Raw genomic sequence first — 18,380 nt, 5'->3', positions numbered from 1 at the left:
CTTGGGATGCTGGGGGGGGCTATGAAAGTCCTTTATATCTTAAATTTAAAGGACCTTAAAATCCTCTTATCTCACCACGTTTCCAAAGCAAAACTCAAAATGCAGTTTGTGCACATTCTTGAGGGCACAATACAAGAAGCGGTTTTCAGGCCACACATGGAAACACCAGGGCACCGCGGTGCTGAACGGGGAGGAAGACGCTGTTCTGGGCCAGGGCCGCCCTGCGGGCCCAGTGGGCACACTGCGTGGTGACCACCGTGTTGGTGTCTGCAGGCAGGTCCCTCAGACTAAAAGGCGCAGGCGGCGGGGCATGTCTGTTCCGTCCCAGCCGTGACTCACGCTCCCCAGATCCTAAGCATCTGTGGAGAGAGCCCTGGAGCAGAGGGGACGCGAGCAGTCAGCCCTGGTCACCCCAGACGGACACCGGGCAGGGCATGCCCACCCTCCCGTGTGTGCGGGAGCCCCAGCTGCCGGCTCAGTGCGAGGGGCGGCTCGGGCAGGGCCTGCACCCCTGCCTCCGAGCCTGGTTTGGGGCGGTGGGAGGCAGGGACGGGCTGATTCCGCCGGGGTGGGGGAAGGGACGGTGGCACACGGATTAAGATCCACTTATTTGTGTCTTATTTTCAGGTCGGAAAGTGTAGGCTGAAAGAGAGCAAGTTAAAAATAAAACGGTCGTTTTCTGTAAAAAGAACATTAAACCAGCGGTCACAGGTCAGGACGCCGGCCTTCGGACCCGCGGGGCACGCAGGCCTGGCCAGCTGTCAGAAGAATCTAAACTGGACTCACCTCCTCCCACCTTAGCTTCGGCAGGGAGGCCCCGGGGTGCGGGGTGCGGGGTGCGGGGCGGCGGGACCTGACGCGCCGGGCCTCGCCGGGCCCAGGGCCCTCTCCCCGCCGGGGGCCATCCCCGCGCCCGCATCCCCCCGCGCCCCACCCCCTCCCTCCCCGCCTGGGGCCCCCATCCCCCTTCCTCCCCGCCCCGGGGGCCGGCGCTGCCGCGCCCCTCCCAGGCTCCGGGCTCCCGGCTCCGCGTGCAGGAGCAGGTGCAGCCCCTCCCGCCCCCTTCCTCCGGGCCGCGCCCCGCCCTCCGGGTCCCCAGACATTCCCATCCCTCCCCGCCCCCCATTCCCCTCCCCTGCCCTCCTTCCCCGCCCCCAGCCCCGCCTCCCGGCGCCCGCGGCCCGGCGGAAGGACGCGAGGCGCCCCGAGTCCCGGGAGGTGAACTTGGCACCCCTAGCCCCGCGGCCCGGGCGCCCCCTCCCGCCTCTCCCGGCATGGCGGCCGCGGGGCGCGCGCAGGCGGCGCGGGACCGTGTCCCCAGGTAGGTGCGCGGGGTCCGTGCGCCCCTGGCCCAGCGCGGGGGCGCGGGGCGGGTGTCTCGGCGCGGGCGCGGGCGGGGGCGGGGGCGGCGGTGCGGGCGCCCGCGCGCCCCTGGGCGGCCCCTGCGCTGCGTGCGCGCCCGCGCTCGGCCCGCCGCCTCTGCTGCGGGGCCGGGTGGGGGGCAGGGAGCCCGCGCGCCCCACGCAGGGATCGGGCGGCTGGGTGCCGAGGGTCCCACGTCCACGTGCGCGCGGAACTTTACTCTGGCCCTTTTTGTGCGGTAGGATCGATCCGTATGGGTTTGAAAGGCCTGAAGACTTTGATTATGCAGCTTATGAAGAATTTTTTTCCACCTACCTGGTGATCCTCACCAGGAGAGCCATCAAATGGTCCAAACTTCTAAAGGGCGGCGGTGGTGTCCAGAGGAGCATGACCGGTGAGTTCGGCGCCTGACCCAGCGGGCGCGCAACAAGTCATTCGGTCGGTGCCGTGCGCTCGGGGGAGCTCAGGACTTGGGGTTCCTTCGAGGCCGGGGGCGCTGCCCCCTTCCCAGCCGTGCCCCGCGCAGGCGCACAGGTGAGAGGCCCCCCTTTCCTCGCCTGGACGTGGGGCCTGCTCGCCCTTTGAGACGCATGGCGCCGTGGCCCTCTTTCCAGAAGAAGCCGGGTTTCCTGCTCCTCAGAGCGAGCGGCCAGGGCAGTGCTCCCGCCGGCTTCTGTGCGGAGCGCTCCCTGTCCCCGTCAGAGAGAAAGCGGGGCGCTTCCTGGACCCCTCAGCTCCTCCCCTGCTTCTCCTTGGGGGTCTTCCCCGCCCCAGGCTGTGCCCCGGCCTCCTTCAGGTCTGGATTGGAGCGCCTGCTCCGGGAAGCCTTCCAGTCTCACCCCGCAGCCCCACACTTCCTTACCACTCCTTGCCTCTCTCTGGTCCTCCACGTGTGGCTCTTACTTATTTTATCCTGTTTTCCGCGCTGGGGTCAAAGATCCCTCTGTGCCGGCTGGGGTGGCTGATGGTCCCTTAGCTGTTTGTTGAATAAATGAAAGAATGGTTTGCCTGCCTGCTCTCCCCCTGAGGATATCTGTATCCTCAGACCTGCCGGCAGGAGGTGAGGAGTGGGCAGGAGTGTCCCCGGGGGCGTTTCCTGACACAGGGCGTTAATGACGGTGAAGGGGTGAGGACAGGGGTCCCAGCCGCCGGGGCTGAGCGGTGTGACCAGAGCATTAGGGGTGAGGAGAGGAGGGCCAGAGGTGGAGCAGGGCCCACACCAGCTGACGGTGGGCACAGGGGCATGGCCAGGCGGAAGGAAGAAAGTTTTTAAGGGGCGGGGGGCAGATCAAGGTTTGTCTTTGAAGGGCCATCCGTCATTGAAAGGCAGATGTCTTTAGTTGTACCGAGGGCCACGCCCGCCATGCTGCTGGGCATTAACGTGCTTCCAGCTCTCTTTGGCTTCATTTTTTCCTTTTGATTTGTTTTTTAAAGTTATGTACAAGTATATAAAAATACAAGGTAGACAACTTTTGCACGTGGAAGAACATCTTGGTCACACTCGAAGGTGTGAATTGAACTGAGTTTCTCAGCTGCCCAGGCCCCCACCTCCCGTAGAGGGGCGGCTGTGACTGTCCCCCGTCCCCCCGGGAACAGGGTGCACCGTTTGCCTCCATGCAGGAGGCCGCCTCCTGTCCAACAGGGACCCAGAGGTCAGGTAAAGCCGCAGAGAATCACTTCAAGATATACAGGCGTTCATGAACCTTTTCACATAACACACGTGTGGACGTGCATTCCCCTTCAATTCTGTCCTTTGAGTCTGGTCATCTTTTTTTTGTACAGTAAGGGCCCACTAATTCTGTATCTTTCCTGCGGAAAGTGTTGTTGTTCAGTCGCCAAGTTGCGTCCAACTCTTCGCGACCCCACGGACTGCAGCACGCCAGGCCTCCCTGTCCATCACCAACTCCTGGAGCTTGTGCAAACTCACGTCCATTGAGTCGGTGATGCCATCCAACCGACTCTTTCTGGAAATTTAATTTGGTTTTATTGAAACCGCTATTATTTTTTTTTTGCTTTACCTTTTAAAATTTATGTAGTGATTGTTAAACTTTGTAATTATGGGGTAGCAGGTTTAGGAGCAGATATACTTGATTCCTGGTGAGCCTTGGCCTGGGGGTGGGGTTGTCTGTCAGCTGAGCCGGAGGGCATAGTGGCCTGGGGTCCTTTCAGGAAACCTGGCCAGGGGCCTGCAGGCTCACCTGATCTGTCGTCTGGGGTGTTGCCGCTGAGCTGGTGCAGCTTCCGGTGTGACGGCCGGGGCTCCCGCAGCACCCATGGCACTCCGAGGGAGTGGTCAGGCGTAACCTGGCGTGGGTTTGCTAGTCAGGAAGTGGGAATACAGCTTCTTCCCGCCAGACGTCCTGGGCTGGCGGGAGTGTCCACAGCTGTGTGACGTCCCGTGGGAGGGAGCCCGTGAGGGCCGTGGGCCCCAGGTGGGCAGTGGGAGCTCCATTTGGGGCCCTGACCTGGACGCCGGCGACCACACCTGGAGAACCGCCTTTGCCCCTGTTCCTCAGCCGCGTCTTGCTCTTGGGCTCTTCTGTGTGTGTTCTCTCTTGAGAGGACTTGTGTCCACGTCTGCAGATGAGCACTGAAGCTCAGCCTGCGTGAGGGTGTCAGCTGTGGGTGCGTGGTTTCTTTTCTTTGTCGGTGAGGGAGGTCCGCCAGGATCTGCGATCTCTCACCCACTCTCCGCGCTCGGCCTGGCCGGCCGCGCCGGGCGAGCTGCCCCTGTGCCCCTGTCCATCTGGCGTGGAGGGGCTTGACAGGAGCTCCTCCTGTTTTCTTCTTTCTCTCCTGCCCATGGGTGAGGGGGTTAGCACCATCTGAATAAGAATGAAATTGCAAGATATGTTTAAAGACAAATATAAAAAAAAAACCCCTGGGAACCTGCTTAACTCCTGGGACAGACAGCTGGGAGTTAATTCTTTGGGGTCGAGCTTCTCCGTAAAAAAATTTCCCACCTGTTTCTGCTGCATAGTTTACAGTCCTCCAAATGTCGGGATGAAGAGTGGATCAGCCCTGCCCTTGCTCTGAGGATGGGAGAACCATTTTCTTCCTCTTCCAGAGAAACTGAGTAAAGTCAGATAAGAGGCAATGAAAGTAGCAGAAGCCCTCATTCTCTGAAACTTCTGGATGTTGTTGTTGTTCTTGAAACCAACTGGGAGTCCGGAACCCTGACTGTATTCCAGGCCCTGGACTTTGCTTCCATTTTGCAGGGATGGAAGGAAACCGAGGCATGATCGAGGTATGGTCTGCCTAGCCACGTCCGACTCCAGAGTTGGGGGTTTAACCAACTTGCACTTCCCTTTTTATACTTTCTGTTAATTGTTTAAAACTTCGCAGTGAAGTTCACTCTTCTTGGCGTGTTGCCGTGTGAGTGTGTTCAGACGCACACTCAGGTAATCGCACCATGCGCAAGGTTTAGAACAGCCGGTCGCCTTTAGGGTCCCCTCCTGCGTGGTTCTGGGCGGCTGACCTGCAGGCCTGGACGTGGGTGAAGGCCTCGGCTGGGGGGGCGGGGACTAGCAGAGGCCGTGGGGCTGCAGGGGGATCCTGAAGGTGCGTTGGCGTCTCTCTCCCTTTTTCTAGCTCTTTGGTTTCTCTGCAGTTCTCTCAGAGTTACACCTGAGTCGTCCTCGTGTTAATACTTGTGGTGCCGCCGTGAAACTGGCAGTGCTTTTATTTCTGCTCTTTGCGGTCCGTCCATGAAGTCACCATGAATGTCTGTGCGTCTTTTCCTTCTGCCCCGTCTCAGTGGGAGCGGTCCCTGCCCAAAGCCAGGACTGAGCCTCCCCTTGTGGTTCGAGGGAGGATTAATTCAGGGCACCCCTGAGCATGCCGAGCCCTGAGGTTCTGTGTAAATAGTAGGAGGTTGGAGGGACGGTCCGGCTGAATGATTGCTGTGTTTGATAGACTGAAATATCACATCCGGTAGCGGGATGACCACGTCACACTGGCCAAGACATTCTGGCCACACGTGATCCTCCAGCTGCACGGGTGCCTCTGAGCTGCAGAGGGTTCTTGGCTTTCTCTGCCTCTGGCGGGTGGTGTTCAGGGCCATCCTTTCCTTCCCCTGGGCCTTCCTCCTCATCCCCCAGCCTCTGCAAACTCCTGTCCCGCACGCCCTCCGCCCTCCCGAGAGAGGCGGGTGCACGCGACCTGGCCTCCGGGAGGCGCTTTCAGGAGCTTGTGGACTGGTGGCTGTCAGTTTGAGATGTAGGATTTCAGCAGCAGCGCTTGTTTTGCTTCTGACCTAGGATGTTGTTCCTGTCATTTTTTTCTGTTTGGTACAGCGGGTGCCTGAGCCAGCGCTGATCTGTGCTCAGGGCCGTGGCGTCCGGCCCAGCCGGCGGGGCGGGCCGGGTGGGGAGGAGGCAGCCCGTGTCCCCGCACCGCTGCTGAGGTGGAGGCCAGGCTGCTGCGGCCCCCCGACCGCTCAGCATGAGCGGAGAGCGGACGTCTGTAGGGAGGGCCTGTACCTGTGGGCGGGGCATGCCTGTCTTGCTTCTTCCATGTCTGACTTACTGATTTGTGAGAGCTATCAATGGAAACTCTTGGAGGGGGGCCCCTCCCTGCAGCTTCTGGGGCCCAGGAGCCCCCCCCACCGCCCCCGGGCCCATCTGAAGCTGCCGTCTCCCTGTCTCAGTGAAGCGCTACATCCGCAAGGGCGTCCCGCTGGAGCACCGGGCCCGCGTCTGGATGGGGGTGAGTGGAGCCCAGGCCCAGATGGACCGGAACCCTGGCTACTACCAGCGCCTCCTGCAGGGGGAGCGGAGCGCCAGCCTAGAGGAGGCCATCCGGACAGGTGACGCGGCCCCCGGGGTGGGGCGGCCCTGCGGGTGGGGGCGGCCCTGTGGGTGGGGGCACCTCCCCCAGGGAAGTGTGTCTGCACCCAGACTCCTGGTCGTGATGGGGTTGAGGAAACCTATGCTGTCAAAGGCACACCCCTGATTCCCACTTTCTCAAAGGACAAGCAAAATGGGGGCTTATTTGACAGGAGGACTATGACCTGAATTGGTTCAGAAAATCCTTGAGCAGGCAACTAGGTGGTAAGGAAAATGGTAGAAAGAGTGGGTTTCTTCCGTGAGGACACTGTCCAGGGGCGTGAGGAGGTCGCGGAGCGAGCCGTCAGAACAGACGTGGGCTGGGTGACCCGAGGACGCACAGACGGAGCTGCAGGAAGCCGCGCGCCGCGCCCACTCTTTGCGCCCGACTCCGAGTGTCCGGAGACGTCACGCCCTGGCCGCTGTCTCATGACCCCAGCTTCCTCGCTGCCCACAGGCTCTCACAAGTGCAGAGTCCTCAGAAAAATGGTTAACCTAAGTTGAATAACTAGATCTTTAGGAGACACATCCATTTTTCAGATTTTACCAGTTTCTGAGAACGACAAAGTTAAACACGAAGTACTTCATTTAAAAAGTTGGTCACTTTAAATGTCGGGGAGGTGGGATTGACTGGGGACAGTGAGAAAGTGGCGTGGCCCCAGCGTAAGGAACAGGGGTCTCGGATCCCAAAGCTGCAGTGGGAAAGGCGCTGGGCCGCTGAGCCTGCTGGCCGCACCCTGACCCCCCAGAAAACCCCGGCCAGAGGCCTCAGGACAGACTCTGTCGTGACCTGCAGGGAACGTGGGTTCCCTCTGCAGGGACAGCAGTGCTGACGTGGGCAGGGAGAGACTGCAAGTGACGGGTGGTTGTTTGTCTGAAAAATGAATCTTAAAGGCTCTATTTGGTGTAGAGTGTTTGGATACTTTTATTTTTATTTACGGTGAAACATACACACCTTGCAGCCTCTGTCCCCTTTACGCACGAAGCCCCCCAGCCCTGGCTCCACCATCTGCTCCCTGTCTCTGTGAGTCTGACTCTCCTAGACTTCACGTGGGTGGAATCAGGCAGTGTCTGTCCTTCTGTATCTGGTTGGTTTCACGGAGCACAGTGTCCGAGAGGTCCACCCGAGCTGTGTGTGCGTCAGGGCTTCCGCCCCCTGGCTACAGTGAATTCTGGCTGAACAGGCTGTCAAGTAATTCTCCGAGACCCGCGGTCTGTGCTCTGGGGACAGACCCCGAGGTGGAATCGCTGGGCCACACGGCCGCTCTGGTCTGCTGTCAGGGAGCCTGCCTCAGTCGTGGTGCAGGGTCAGAAGAGCAGGCGCATCTTGCACCAGCCCAGGCGGGACGTTCACCACATCTGCCTCCGGTGCAGGGGCCGGGGAGAAAGATTTCAAAACCTGCTAAAGCTTCTCATCGTACGGGTCGTCACACAGGCGTGAGCACAGTTGGTCAGTCTACTCTGAATTAGTGAAAAACTCATTTCCCCCGATAGGTGCCAGTTTGGGGAATGTTCAGAATTCCATGGCAAAGAAATCTTTTTTGTAAAAAACATATGGTTGAAAACTACATGCTTAGAGGCAGCTAGTTTGCTGTTTGGCTCAGATCTGGTCTTTGTGGGCAGGTGCATGGCTAGGGGCCTGAGCTTGGGGGCAGAATTCCTGCAGCTGCCTGGAGGCCTGGCGTTATCAGCGGTGTCCACGTGTGTCCCTTCGCCGACACCGCCGCTCTGCTCCAGGCAGGGTCAGATGGTGTCCGTCAGCCCCTTCACTCTGCCCTGGACGCAGGCTCACAGAAATGCAGTGGGGGGTGGGGGGGGTGGCGGAGGTGGAAGAGGCCGCCAGGCGCCCTCCTGCAGACGGAAGTTGGCGGTAATGAGTTTGTCTGTGCTGTGCTAAGTCAGACGTGTCCGACTCTTTGCGACCCTATGGCCTGTAGCCCACCAGGCCCCTCTGTCCATGGGATTCTCCAGGCAAGAACACTGGGGTGGGCTGCCTTCTCCTCCAGGGGATCTTCCCGACCCAGGGACTAAACCACGTCTCCTGTCCTGACAGGTGGTTCTTCGCTGCTGGTGCCTCCTGGGTAGTTTTCAGTTTTGTCTCTTTATCTCCAGACGGAACTCTCAGCGTGTCCTGCCTGCTTCTGTTTTCAGTCTTAAGAATTGGGGAAAATTTCCAAAGCTTTATGTAAACTGCTCACGCTTCACCCACACTTCGTCCCCAGCTCAGAGAGGGGCATGGGAACGGGGGGAGACACTGGGGACCCGGCAGCCTGGCGGAGAGGGGCTGACGCTGGTGCTGATTGGAGAGTAAGGGCTACGGGGCGCTGGGGGCCCGGGGGCGGCCTCTGCTCGCACCCTGAGAGCTCTGCGGGTCCCCGCAGACATGAGCAGGACCTTCCCCGACAACGTGCGCTTCCGGAAGGACGCGGAGCCTTGCCTTCAGGGGCCCCTGTACAACGTGCTGCTGGCCTACGGGCACCACAACCACGGCGTGGGCTACTGCCAGGTGAACCCCGGGCCCCCCACAGACCCCGGGGCCTCGCCCAGCCGGGGCTCTCGGCGGGAGCGGGAGGGGGCAGCCGCGGACGTGAACACAGGCTGTGTTTACCGGACGTGGTGACCAGCAGCCTGTCGCCTCGGAGCCGATGGTGTGCGTGTGTGCACGTGTGTGTGTGTATGCGCGTGTGGGTGAGTGCGTATGGCGGGCTGGCCGGGAATGCAGGGCCTCCTCGGGAAGCCGGGCGGCTGGGCGGCGCGGCAGGCGGCGGGGATCAGTTCTCTGCCCCTGGAGGTGTTCTGTCTGCAGCATTGCAGGGACGCGTGTGCACAGCCCAGACCGTGAGCCCCGGGGGCCAATCCTCGGGCTGCCCGCCCTCCTGCTGTGTGCTCTGGAGGCCACGGTGTCCTGGGGGGTGTGGGCAGGAGGGCGGGGCGGAGGGGTGGGGTCCCCACGCTCCAGGCCCCAAGCCAGAGGCCAGGCCTCCCGAGAGGACGGCTCGGCATTCAGAGCCATGGGAGGTGGCGTCCGAGCGGCCCGTGTGGTTTCTCCTAGTGAGGGTTTCACGAGGATGTGCCCTGCAGAGTCCAAGAATCAGGCCTGACCGCATGTGTCTGTCGATGGCAGAGCCTGCAAGGCAGACGCTACCCCAGACGGTCATTCCAGAATCACACGCGTTCTAGGGAAGGACGAGGAAGACGGGGAGTTAGCGGGCAGCAGCCACACGTTTACAGGGTCTGGGGGTGGAGCCAGTGTCAGCGCAGGCCTCCTCTGTCTGATTTCAGGGGATGAACTTCATCGCGGGGTATCTGATCCTGGTGACTAAGAGTGAGGAAGAAGCCTTCTGGCTGTTGGATGCCCTGGTGGGCAGAATACTCCCAGGTACGTGGAGTCCCACCTTCTGGTGTTGGTGTAACGATGCTGCTGACAAGTCAGGGTGTGACGAGACAGAAGGCGTGTTTGAGAGTTGAGAGGTTGACCGTCCTTCTGCAACTGAATTGAAGCGAGACGCTCACTTCAACGGGGGGCCCAGCGGAGCGGCGGCCTCTCCCCCGTCACCCCCATCCCGCGGGCAGCGCTGTGTCTCAGCCTGGACGCCGCTGAGCTGCTTGCTCAGTTATCTCAGAGACCGAATCATGCCGGAGGTTCCCACCGTGACCATTTCCAGGTGTCGTTTGGGCACTTGGGGAACTTCAGGGAACAAAGCCTAAAAGCCTGGCAGCGACAGCAACTGAGAGAAGCAGGTGAAGACATGGTGCTGGGGGGCGGGAGGGGCCGACCCCGAGGAGCAGAAAGCAGGGCTCCAGGTGCCCCCCCACGCAGGGGTTCATTACAGAGACTTAAAGTTAGAACATGTCGTTTCCAGTAGTCCTTAGATTCAGTCCCACTAAAATACAGCAAAACGGGTCTTGCTTCAGAAACAAAAGGAAACCTCCAGGTGAGCGGTCAGGACTGGGGGGAGGGGTCACCGTCCCTGCTGGGGTGGGCAGGGCCGTGAGTCCTCGGGCCTCTGGGTGCGCCGGCTAGGTCGTTTCAGCGCGTGCTCGTCCTGCGTTTAGCTGCTTCTGTCTTAATTACACCAAAGCTGCACAGAGAATCCGCATCTCTGGAGTTCCGAGACTGCAGTGCTGACGGAGGCTGAGCGGTGGCCGCTGTCCTCGGCGTCCCCGTCCCGCTCGTGCTGGGCATGCTCGCCGCCCGTGCTCGGCAGGCTGGTGTCCGCGTCTGCAGCATCGCGTTTGTGTGCACACAGGTGCACACGCGCACACAGAACATGGAAGTCACTGACAGAGAAGGACACGATAGAAAGGTGAGCTGAGACAGCAGCTGGTTCTTTGGGAAAACTGTTGTAACAGACAGTCGTCTGACAAGACCAATAGAGAAGGGGATGAGGAATCTAGAAGTGGAAAAGGCGCTGGAATTGGAACCGCTGCAAGGACTCTCAAGAACCACTCGAGTGCAGTGAAGAGACAAACGGACGGTCTGAGAGTACAGGCTGACAGCCGGAGAGAGGACATCCGCAAGGCCAGACGCACAGACAGCAGCATCTCGGGAAAACACGAACGAACCGGCGAGTCCCGTTTTCTAAAAAATCTTGCAGAATGCAGAGAAAGATGAACTCGTCGACTCGCGTTGTGAAGCTGGTGTGGCCTTCCTGTCGTACAGGCTGATCTCAGGAGGGATGGGAACACAGATCTCATTAAAATAATACTCACGTCAGCACCCGGAGTTGAGCGATGGTTATAGGGTAGTGTTTTCTTAAATGTATGGCTTAATATATGGATGGATTAATCCATATATTAAGGACGGATAATGGCTTAGTCAAGGATGGAAGGATGGCTTAATCATGGAAGGATCACTGGCAGTCCCGAGCCAGGAAGGCTGGAAAGAAGAGCGTTGTCCTGGTGGTGTTTAGTCCCTCAGCCCTGTCCGACTCTGCAACCCCATGGACTGTAGTCCGCCAGGCTCCTCTGTACTCCAGGCAAGAGTACTGGAGTGGGTTGCCATGCCCCTCTCCAGAGGATCTTCCCAACCCAGGGGTCACACCAGGGTCTCCTGCATTGCAGGCAGATTCTTTACCTCTGGGCCACCAGGGAAGCCTGGAGAGGAGCGTGCTGGGGTTGTATTAGGTGCTGTAACAGTTGTTAGGTCAGCGAGGGATAAACAGGTCTATCCATCTGTTGTACTTGGCACGTGAGATGTATCGAGGAGCAGGTAAAAGACTGTTTGAAACATCATTCCATGACCGTTGATTGCCTATAGAGAAGAAAACAAAACTAGACCCTTGCTTCAATTCCAGGCAGATTCTAAACGTGAAGAAGCAAAGCTTTGAAACTTGAAAAGAGACAGAGAACAGTGTCATGATTCCAGAGCAGGAAAGACGTCCTTGAACAAAGTTCAGAAAGCATAAAAGACACAATTGATCATTTTAATGATGTTAAAATTAAAAACTGATTTTGACACAAGACATCCTCTGCAGAGTAAAAAGGGATCCATGCAATTAGCGTGTAAAGAATTCCTAAAAGTCTAGGTGGATACAAGTCGACAGAAAAGAAGGTGAAGAATATGCCTGACGGGCAGTTTACAAAATAGGAGACCTGCGTGGTCCCCGAGTTGGGGTGAGGCAACCGTGGTCTCCCAGGAGCGGGGAGGCCAGATCTCAGCGCCGAACCAAGCTGGACATCAGCGGCGTGGGCGCGGCCACCGGAGGCCTCCCCCCAGTGCCCACGACACCCCAAGTTCAGAGCAGTCGGGTCAAGGAGGAGCAGAGGCGGGGAGACTGCGACTCTAACGAGGTGGCGACGCGGGGTCCCCGGTCCCCTTGCTGGGCCCCCCGGGCTCTGCCAGCCCTGGAGCAGCATCTGTGTTGGTGTTTGATGTGTCGCTTGTCAGCCGCTCAGACAAGTCCCTGCGGGACTTCACGTTTCCCCTCTCGTCCCAAGTCAGCAGAAGACTAGCTGCTGGCACACAGACACGCTGGTTGCCCGAAACTGGACTCACCTGGTGGTGGGTGAGGAGCCAAGAGACACACGGCCAGGCTGGAGGCGGGAGGATGGGTCCTCGCAGGGAGTGCGGGGGTCTCTCCCGGAGCTGTGAGTCCCCAGCAGCAAACAGTCGTGTTAACCTAAGCGTTCGAGCGTCGTCCTGCTGGGGCTGGAGGTGGGAGGATCAGCACGGACCTGGGCCCAGGCCCCAAGCCCGCCGGCCGCAGAGGTCAGCGCCGCCGTCCCTTAGCGTCCCTGTGGCCTGCTGCTCAAGCGCTCCAGGGCGTCGGAGTTCTGGAACAGCTCGGGACAGTGCTTTCGGCTCATCTTTACCTTGGGAACAGAGCTGGGAGTCTGCACTGACGCATCGTCTCTGTTGTGGGGCAGCTGTCACCCCGGCCTGGTCGCAGCTGTGTGTGTTCACCTTTTGTTCCCCTAAAATCTATAACTGGGCTTGCCGGGTAAAATCTATAACTCGGCTTGCCGGATGGCTCAGTGGTAAAGAATTCGCCTGCCAGTGCAGAGACCCAGGAGACACGGGTTTGATCCCTGCATCGAGAGGATCCCCTGGAGAGGGAAATGGCAGCTCACTCCAGTGTTCTTGCCTGGAGAATCCCATGGACAGAGGAGCCTGGCGGCTGCAGTCCACAGAGTCACAAAGTCGGACAGGACTTCTCGACTGAACCGCCACAAAATCTAACGACTGAGACCTTTTATTCTGCAAAGACCTAGATCACAGGATGACCCAGACCTAAAATGGCTTGTTTTACATCAAAAAAGTTATGCCCGAGTCTCTTCCTCCAGGGACCCATCAGCCCGCCGCATCTTGAGCCTGCAGAAAAGCCCCGCTGCGCCTCCCACCATGTCAGGGACCGAGGTGGGGTCTGGGATGTCACATAAGGGAGGAGTCCATCCCTTAATGAACGAATGCATCTGTGTCCCGAAGAGCTGGTCCCACCTGTTTGCCCTGCGACACGGGAAGCGAGTGGCTCCCCTGCCGCAGCTGGACAGCGAGGCCCAGGGCGGGCGGCGGGGCTCGTCCTGGGGTGGTGACTCTCGGGCCCCCCCCAGCCCTGCAGCCTTGCTCATCCCCCCACCCCCCGTGCTGACACCTCTGGGCTGTGTGCAAAGGGGGCGCCCCGGGAGAGGCCTGACTCGGGCCCTGGAGGGGAGGCTGGGCCAGGGGCCCCTGAGAAGTTTCTCAGCCTCTGTGCGCAGACGGGACCCCGCAGGTGGGGCTGGCCGTCGGGGTTTGTAGGCGTTCTCAGCCGACCCGCAGCGGGGTTTCAGTGACCCTTCAGCGACCGGCTCGGGCCCGTGGCGGCTTCGGGGGGTGACCTTGACTCTTCTGGGAGCTGCCATAAGCCTCTGTAGCCAAAGTGAGACGGTGCTGAGCTTGCGTTCTGCAAATCCGCTCGTCTGCTCCGCTGAGCTGCTCAGGGCCGCCCCCCCGCCCCCGGGGCCAGACTGGGCACCGCTGGGCAGGGGCAGAGGGGGCGGCAGGGTGGGGGGCGGGGGCGGAGGGGGCGGTGGGCCGGACTCGCAGCGTGACGGCGTGGGGGGTGGGGGCAGGGGGCGTGGGGGGGAGGGGCGCCCCAGGCCCCAGGTGTTAATGACCCAACAGCTTTTCCAGCCTTGGGCTCGGGTGAGCGCGTGCTAACCCTGAAAACTGGTGATGTGACCGTCATGTCAGTATTCCTGATGATTCCGTTTTAACGAAAATACTTAGCAAGAATGTCCGTTCCTTTGTCGCAGTGAATGGCCAAACTTTATTACACTGATTGCTTACTGAACTTTTATGGCAAAGTTTAAGCATTAGGTTAAGTACACCATTATGATGATATACCACATTAACAAGCTAGAAAGCTACTTGGCAAGAGAGCATCCATTTAAAAGACAGACGAGCGGCGGGCGTGATGGGTGCCAGCAGGGGCCTCACTGTCCGCTCACTGGCCCGGCTCCCGCTCTGGGTGGGTCGTCCTCTGGGAAGGGTCCCCGGGGGGCCCCCACCACCACCTGGCTCTGGGGGCACGCAGGTTGCGGCCGCCCGACGGTGAGACCCGTGTCCCTGCCCCCTTGCCCCACAGCAGACTACTACAGCCCCTCGATGCTGGGCCTGAAGACGGACCAGGAGGTGCTCGGGGAGCTGGTGAGGCTGAAGCTGCCGGCGGTGGCGGCGCTGATGGACGGCCATGGCGTGCTCTGGACCCTGGTCGCGTCCCGCTGGTTCATCTGCCTGTTCGTGGACGTCCTGCCGGTGGAGGTGAGGGCGCCCGGCTGGGCCCGGGGCCGGCGGCAGGGCCGTGCGCTGACCCGCCGCTCCCTCCGCAGACGGTGCTGCGCGTCTGGGACTGCCTATTCAGTGAGGGGTCCAAGATCCTCTTCCGAGTGGCCCTGACCCTCCTCAAGCATCACCAGGCCTCCATCCTAGAGGCCACCAGCATCCCCGACCTCTGTGAGAAGTTCAAGGAGATCACCCGGGGGCGTTTCGTGACCGAGTGTCACAGCTTCATGCAGGTGGGTGTCGGCCACGCCCGCGGCCCCTGGGGACCCAGGGAGGGGCTCCAGGACACCAGCGCGCTCACCCCGCGCCCCCCGTGCTGTCGGCGGGGGGCGGTGCCACCTGGGACACCCCCCTCCCGCCCCGCTGCTGGAGCCTGTCCTGCTGCTCCTTGGCTTCTTCCGAGCCTGGGAGGTGACCCCATCCTGGGCCTCCCTGACGGTCCCGTCCACGCCGGGCCCACCCTCCTCCGCCTTACCCTGTTGCCTTCTCTCCCGCCCTGGTGGGGTCACACATGTCTGTCCCCCCCCACCCCCCCGCTGTGTTCCAGGCCTGGTGCAGGCTGTGTAGACAGCTCAGATCACCTGAGTTGATGACCTGGGTGCTGCATCCCACAGGCCCTCGGGGAGGTGGGGGTGGGCAGGGATCAGGGGGACGGGTAACCCAGGGGGGCCACTGACCCCAGCCACTGCTGGACTGCGGTGTGGACACTCAGGCCGTGTGGCTTTGGCGTCTGGCTCTTGGGCTCAGCATGATGCTGCCGAGGAGGCGTGGGGGGCTCCCAGGGAGGAGCCGGGGGCTTCCAAGTGCAGCAGGTGCCCAACGAGGGCGGGTGGCCGGCCTGCCTGTCCCTGACGGCTGCGTGTCTGTGGTGGGGTGGCTGGTGTTCTGGGCCCTGTGAGCTGAGTGGACTCGAGCGGATCACAGAGGGTGAGGTAGGGGGAGCATCTCACCAGACGGCAGAAAAAGTGCTGTGTAAAGAAACATGTCTTTGCACATGGCAGGTGTGGCCGCTCACCTGACGCGCTGGTGGGAAGCGACCCTGGTCTTATTTCCTTGGGGGTCTCTATAAACTTGTGCATTTCTGCAACACTGCAGTTTATGCATCAGAGCTCTCTGAAGTCCTGCCCCAGAACATCTAGAATCTCCTAGATCCCACGTGGAAGCTAGGAGCACTGTAATATGAAGAGGCCAGCCGAACCCCCAGAAGAGCCTGTTCTCCGGCCACTGAGACACCCGGGGCTTGCCCCCCAGGCTCCTTCCCTTCTCCTTGTCGTGAGGCAGTTTCTCTCTTACTGGAAACAAGTCTGAGTCCCTTCCTGCTTCCGCTTCTCAAGTCTAGTCTCTCCTAGGCCCCAAGTAGGTTTCAGAGCTGCTAGGAGAGTCAGCAGTCACAACAGGGTCAGAACTCAAAGAACTCAGTACAGGGACGAAAAGCAAAAATAGCAAACTGGGACCACGTGGGGCTTGAAAGCTTCCGTGCAGCAAAGAGAAGCAGTAGCGGATGAAAAGGTGACCCCCCCCAAACAGGAGAGTGTGTGTGCAGGTCGCATCCAGACGCACGGAGACCTCAGCTGGACACGAGCTGAGGCGTCCTGTTCACAAAGAGGCAGAGTACCCGAGTAGGTAGATGTCAGACACACAGGTCGCCAGCAGGCACATGAAAGGATGCTCCAGTTCACCCATCAACAGGGAAACGCACATCAAAACCACGTCACCTCACACCCGTCAGAATGGCTGTCATCCAAAAGACCACAAATAGCAAGTGTTGCTGAGCATGCGAACAGGGAGCCTTGTGCACCGTTGGTGAGAGTGTAAAATGGCGCACCCACCGTGGAACAGTATGGAGGCTCCTCAGAAGCTGAAGAGAGCTGCTGTCTGATCCAGCCGTGGCACTGCTGTACTTCTCGAAAGGAAATGGAAGCAGGACCTCCGGGAGACGCTGCCCACCCACGCTCACTTCAGCGTCACGGCAGCCGCAGCGTGGACGTGACCCGCAAGGCCACACGAGTGGGTGGGGAACCAGTGTGGTCCAGACACATGGTGGGCTCTCACTCAGCCTTGAGAGGGAGGGAGATCCGACACCTGCTCCACCCTGGATGAAGCTGGAGATATCATGTTCAGTGATTGTCACAGAAGGACAAAAACTGATTCCACTAACGCAAGGCCCCTAGAGGAGTCAGGTTTATAGAGATGGACGTGGGGGCTGGGGACGCAATAGGCTGGGAGATGAGGAGGAGCTGGAAGGTGACCCCGCGGGCGCAGAGCTGACACTCAGCCGCACACCTCGAGTGGCTCGGGGTAAATGGTGTGGCTTTGGTGCACACACACAAAACCAGCAAGAGTGGAGACTGGATGTTACCCAATTTTAATTCCAGTGGCTCAGAACCTCTGCCTTCGGAATCAGACGTTTACTTCATGGACTGGATTCAGCATTTTAAAACTGACCCGAGTGTGAGGGGGCAGGAGCCCGTGTGCCGTCTCCCCTGCAGCCAGACGTCCTGTCTCAGGCACTTTCCTGAGCTTCACAGTGGCTGCAGCCAGGATGTGGCCCGGCCTGAGGACTGACGTTCAGAGCTGGGCCCCAGCTGCACGCACACCCTGGGACCACATCCACCCCCCGCCCCACCCCTGGTCCTCAGAGCGCTTTGCTGAAATCCCTGCGGGTGTTTGGGGGGCACCAGCAGCCTGTTCTTGCTCAACCCTGCAGTAAGCCCTCCTCCGCTCCCCGCGGCTGGCCCCTCCTGGGCTCCCCATTCCCAGCCCTCCAAGAAGGGCTCCCCACGCCCGGCCCTCCCAGGGAAGGTCCGGCAGCCACGGCCGCAGCGCCCCCTGCTGGCCCCCCGGGGTGGTGTGGCCGCTCTGGAGGCGTCTGTGCTGAGGCTGGAGCTCTGTCACTGGCCGCTTTCTGCTTTGTCTCATGTGAAGGAAACTGACCTTCCTCCACTCGCTGGCCTCAGCCCGGCCACCACCAGGAGCTGGGAAGGTCTAAATGATCCCGTTTCTGTTCCAGAGAATATTCTCGGAGCCCGGCAGCCTGTCCAGGGCCAGCATCGCCCGGCTGCGGGAGCGCTGCAGGGCGCGGCTGCTGGCGCAGGGCTGACGCCTCGAGCTGTCACCTCCGGCTGGAGCGGTCACTGGCGACTGAGCGGTCCTTCTGTACGTGCTCTTCACTGGGAGCTGTCTGTTGTTTCTAAATACATATTTTTACCTGAGATGCTGATGCATGTATAGCGTGAGGTGCGTGTCTGTGTTCGTTACCAGTCTAAGGAAGTGGTTACACACACGGCATGTAAACCAGGTGTAAGACTGAGGAGCTGTCATCCCAGACCTCCTGGAGAGAAGATGCCCCAACGAGACCCCTCCTCTCCCGGCTGGAGGCTACGGCCCTCCACCCTGCCGCTGCCGTCTCCCTCCGCCTGGATATGGCACCGTTCGTGGGAAACCCCTTGCCCAGGAAGGCTGTGCCCTGCACGGGACATGGGGACGGTGGGCACAGGCAGGGGTGGGGGAACAGCGTTTCCTGGGAGGGGACCAGCTGCACCTCGAGGGGCACATCCCCCAGCAGGGGCTCCAGACCCCACTGCCCTGCAGAGACTGACCCTGCAGACAGGAGCTGCTGGGCTCAGCCCAGTGCCGCCCGCCCCCGCGAGATGGCCATGTTGGGAGCCCACGTGGCCTGCATCTGGGCTGCTGGAGGGCGGCCAGGGGCCAGCCTCTGCCTACTCGGCCCTGAGCACCCCTCCTTGGCCACCAATTTGTAGGACTGGGTAAGGAACCGTCTTCCACAGAGATCTGTCCCCAGAAAGCGGGCTCCCCTGCTGGGTCCTAACCAAAGACCACCTTTGTCGAGTCGCTGGCCTTGGGGCAGCCCCCCAAGCTGACCTGCTGACCCAGCTCATGTACTGCCACCTCTCGTGGGAGCCAAC

General features: G+C 60.4%; 1 protein-coding gene across 5 annotated transcripts; it reads left to right on the top strand.

The window, feature by feature from the left end:
* Positions 1–679: 679 nt before the first annotated feature.
* GRTP1 (growth hormone regulated TBC protein 1) lies at positions 680–17,666 on the top strand. Of its 5 annotated transcripts, none has more exons than XM_043891858.1 (10): positions 680–1,321; positions 1,605–1,756; positions 6,011–6,169; positions 7,151–7,212; positions 7,563–7,638; positions 8,570–8,694; positions 9,471–9,567; positions 14,258–14,427; positions 14,502–14,687; positions 17,465–17,666. In XM_043891858.1, the coding sequence occupies exons 1-10, from the start codon at positions 1,275–1,277 to the stop codon at positions 17,552–17,554; spliced, it is 1,164 nt and encodes a 387-aa protein (XP_043747793.1). In that variant the 5' UTR covers positions 680–1,274; the 3' UTR covers positions 17,555–17,666. The 5 variants fall into 5 exon arrangements, with proteins under 5 accessions (XP_043747793.1, XP_043747792.1, XP_043747794.1 ...); XM_043891857.1 differs by having other exon boundaries at positions 683–1,321; positions 14,261–14,433; XM_043891860.1 differs by having other exon boundaries at positions 1,162–1,321; positions 7,624–7,638; positions 14,258–14,433.
* Positions 17,667–18,380: the final 714 nt, after the last annotated feature.

Source organism: Cervus elaphus, chromosome 30 (genome assembly GCF_910594005.1).
Source record: "Cervus elaphus chromosome 30, mCerEla1.1, whole genome shotgun sequence".
Lineage (NCBI taxonomy): Eukaryota > Metazoa > Chordata > Mammalia > Artiodactyla > Cervidae > Cervus > Cervus elaphus.
The sequence above is the reverse complement of the archived record's forward strand: the minus strand, read 5'-3'. Positions and strand labels throughout refer to the sequence as shown.

What these genes read in the sequence shown, in the direction of transcription:
- GRTP1 (XM_043891857.1), top strand. Translation starts at nt 1,275, where the DNA reads ATGGCGGCCGCGGGGCGCGCGCAGGCGGCGCGGGACCGTGTCCCCAG. An exon ending in ACCATCTGCTCCCTGTCTCT is followed by an intron (nt 7,213 to 7,562) that starts GTGAGTCTGACT and finishes CCTCCGGTGCAG; the next exon opens with GGGCCGGGGAGAAAGATTTC. An exon ending in ACGGCGTGGGCTACTGCCAG is followed by an intron (nt 8,695 to 9,470) that starts GTGAACCCCGGG and finishes GTCTGATTTCAG; the next exon opens with GGGATGAACTTCATCGCGGG.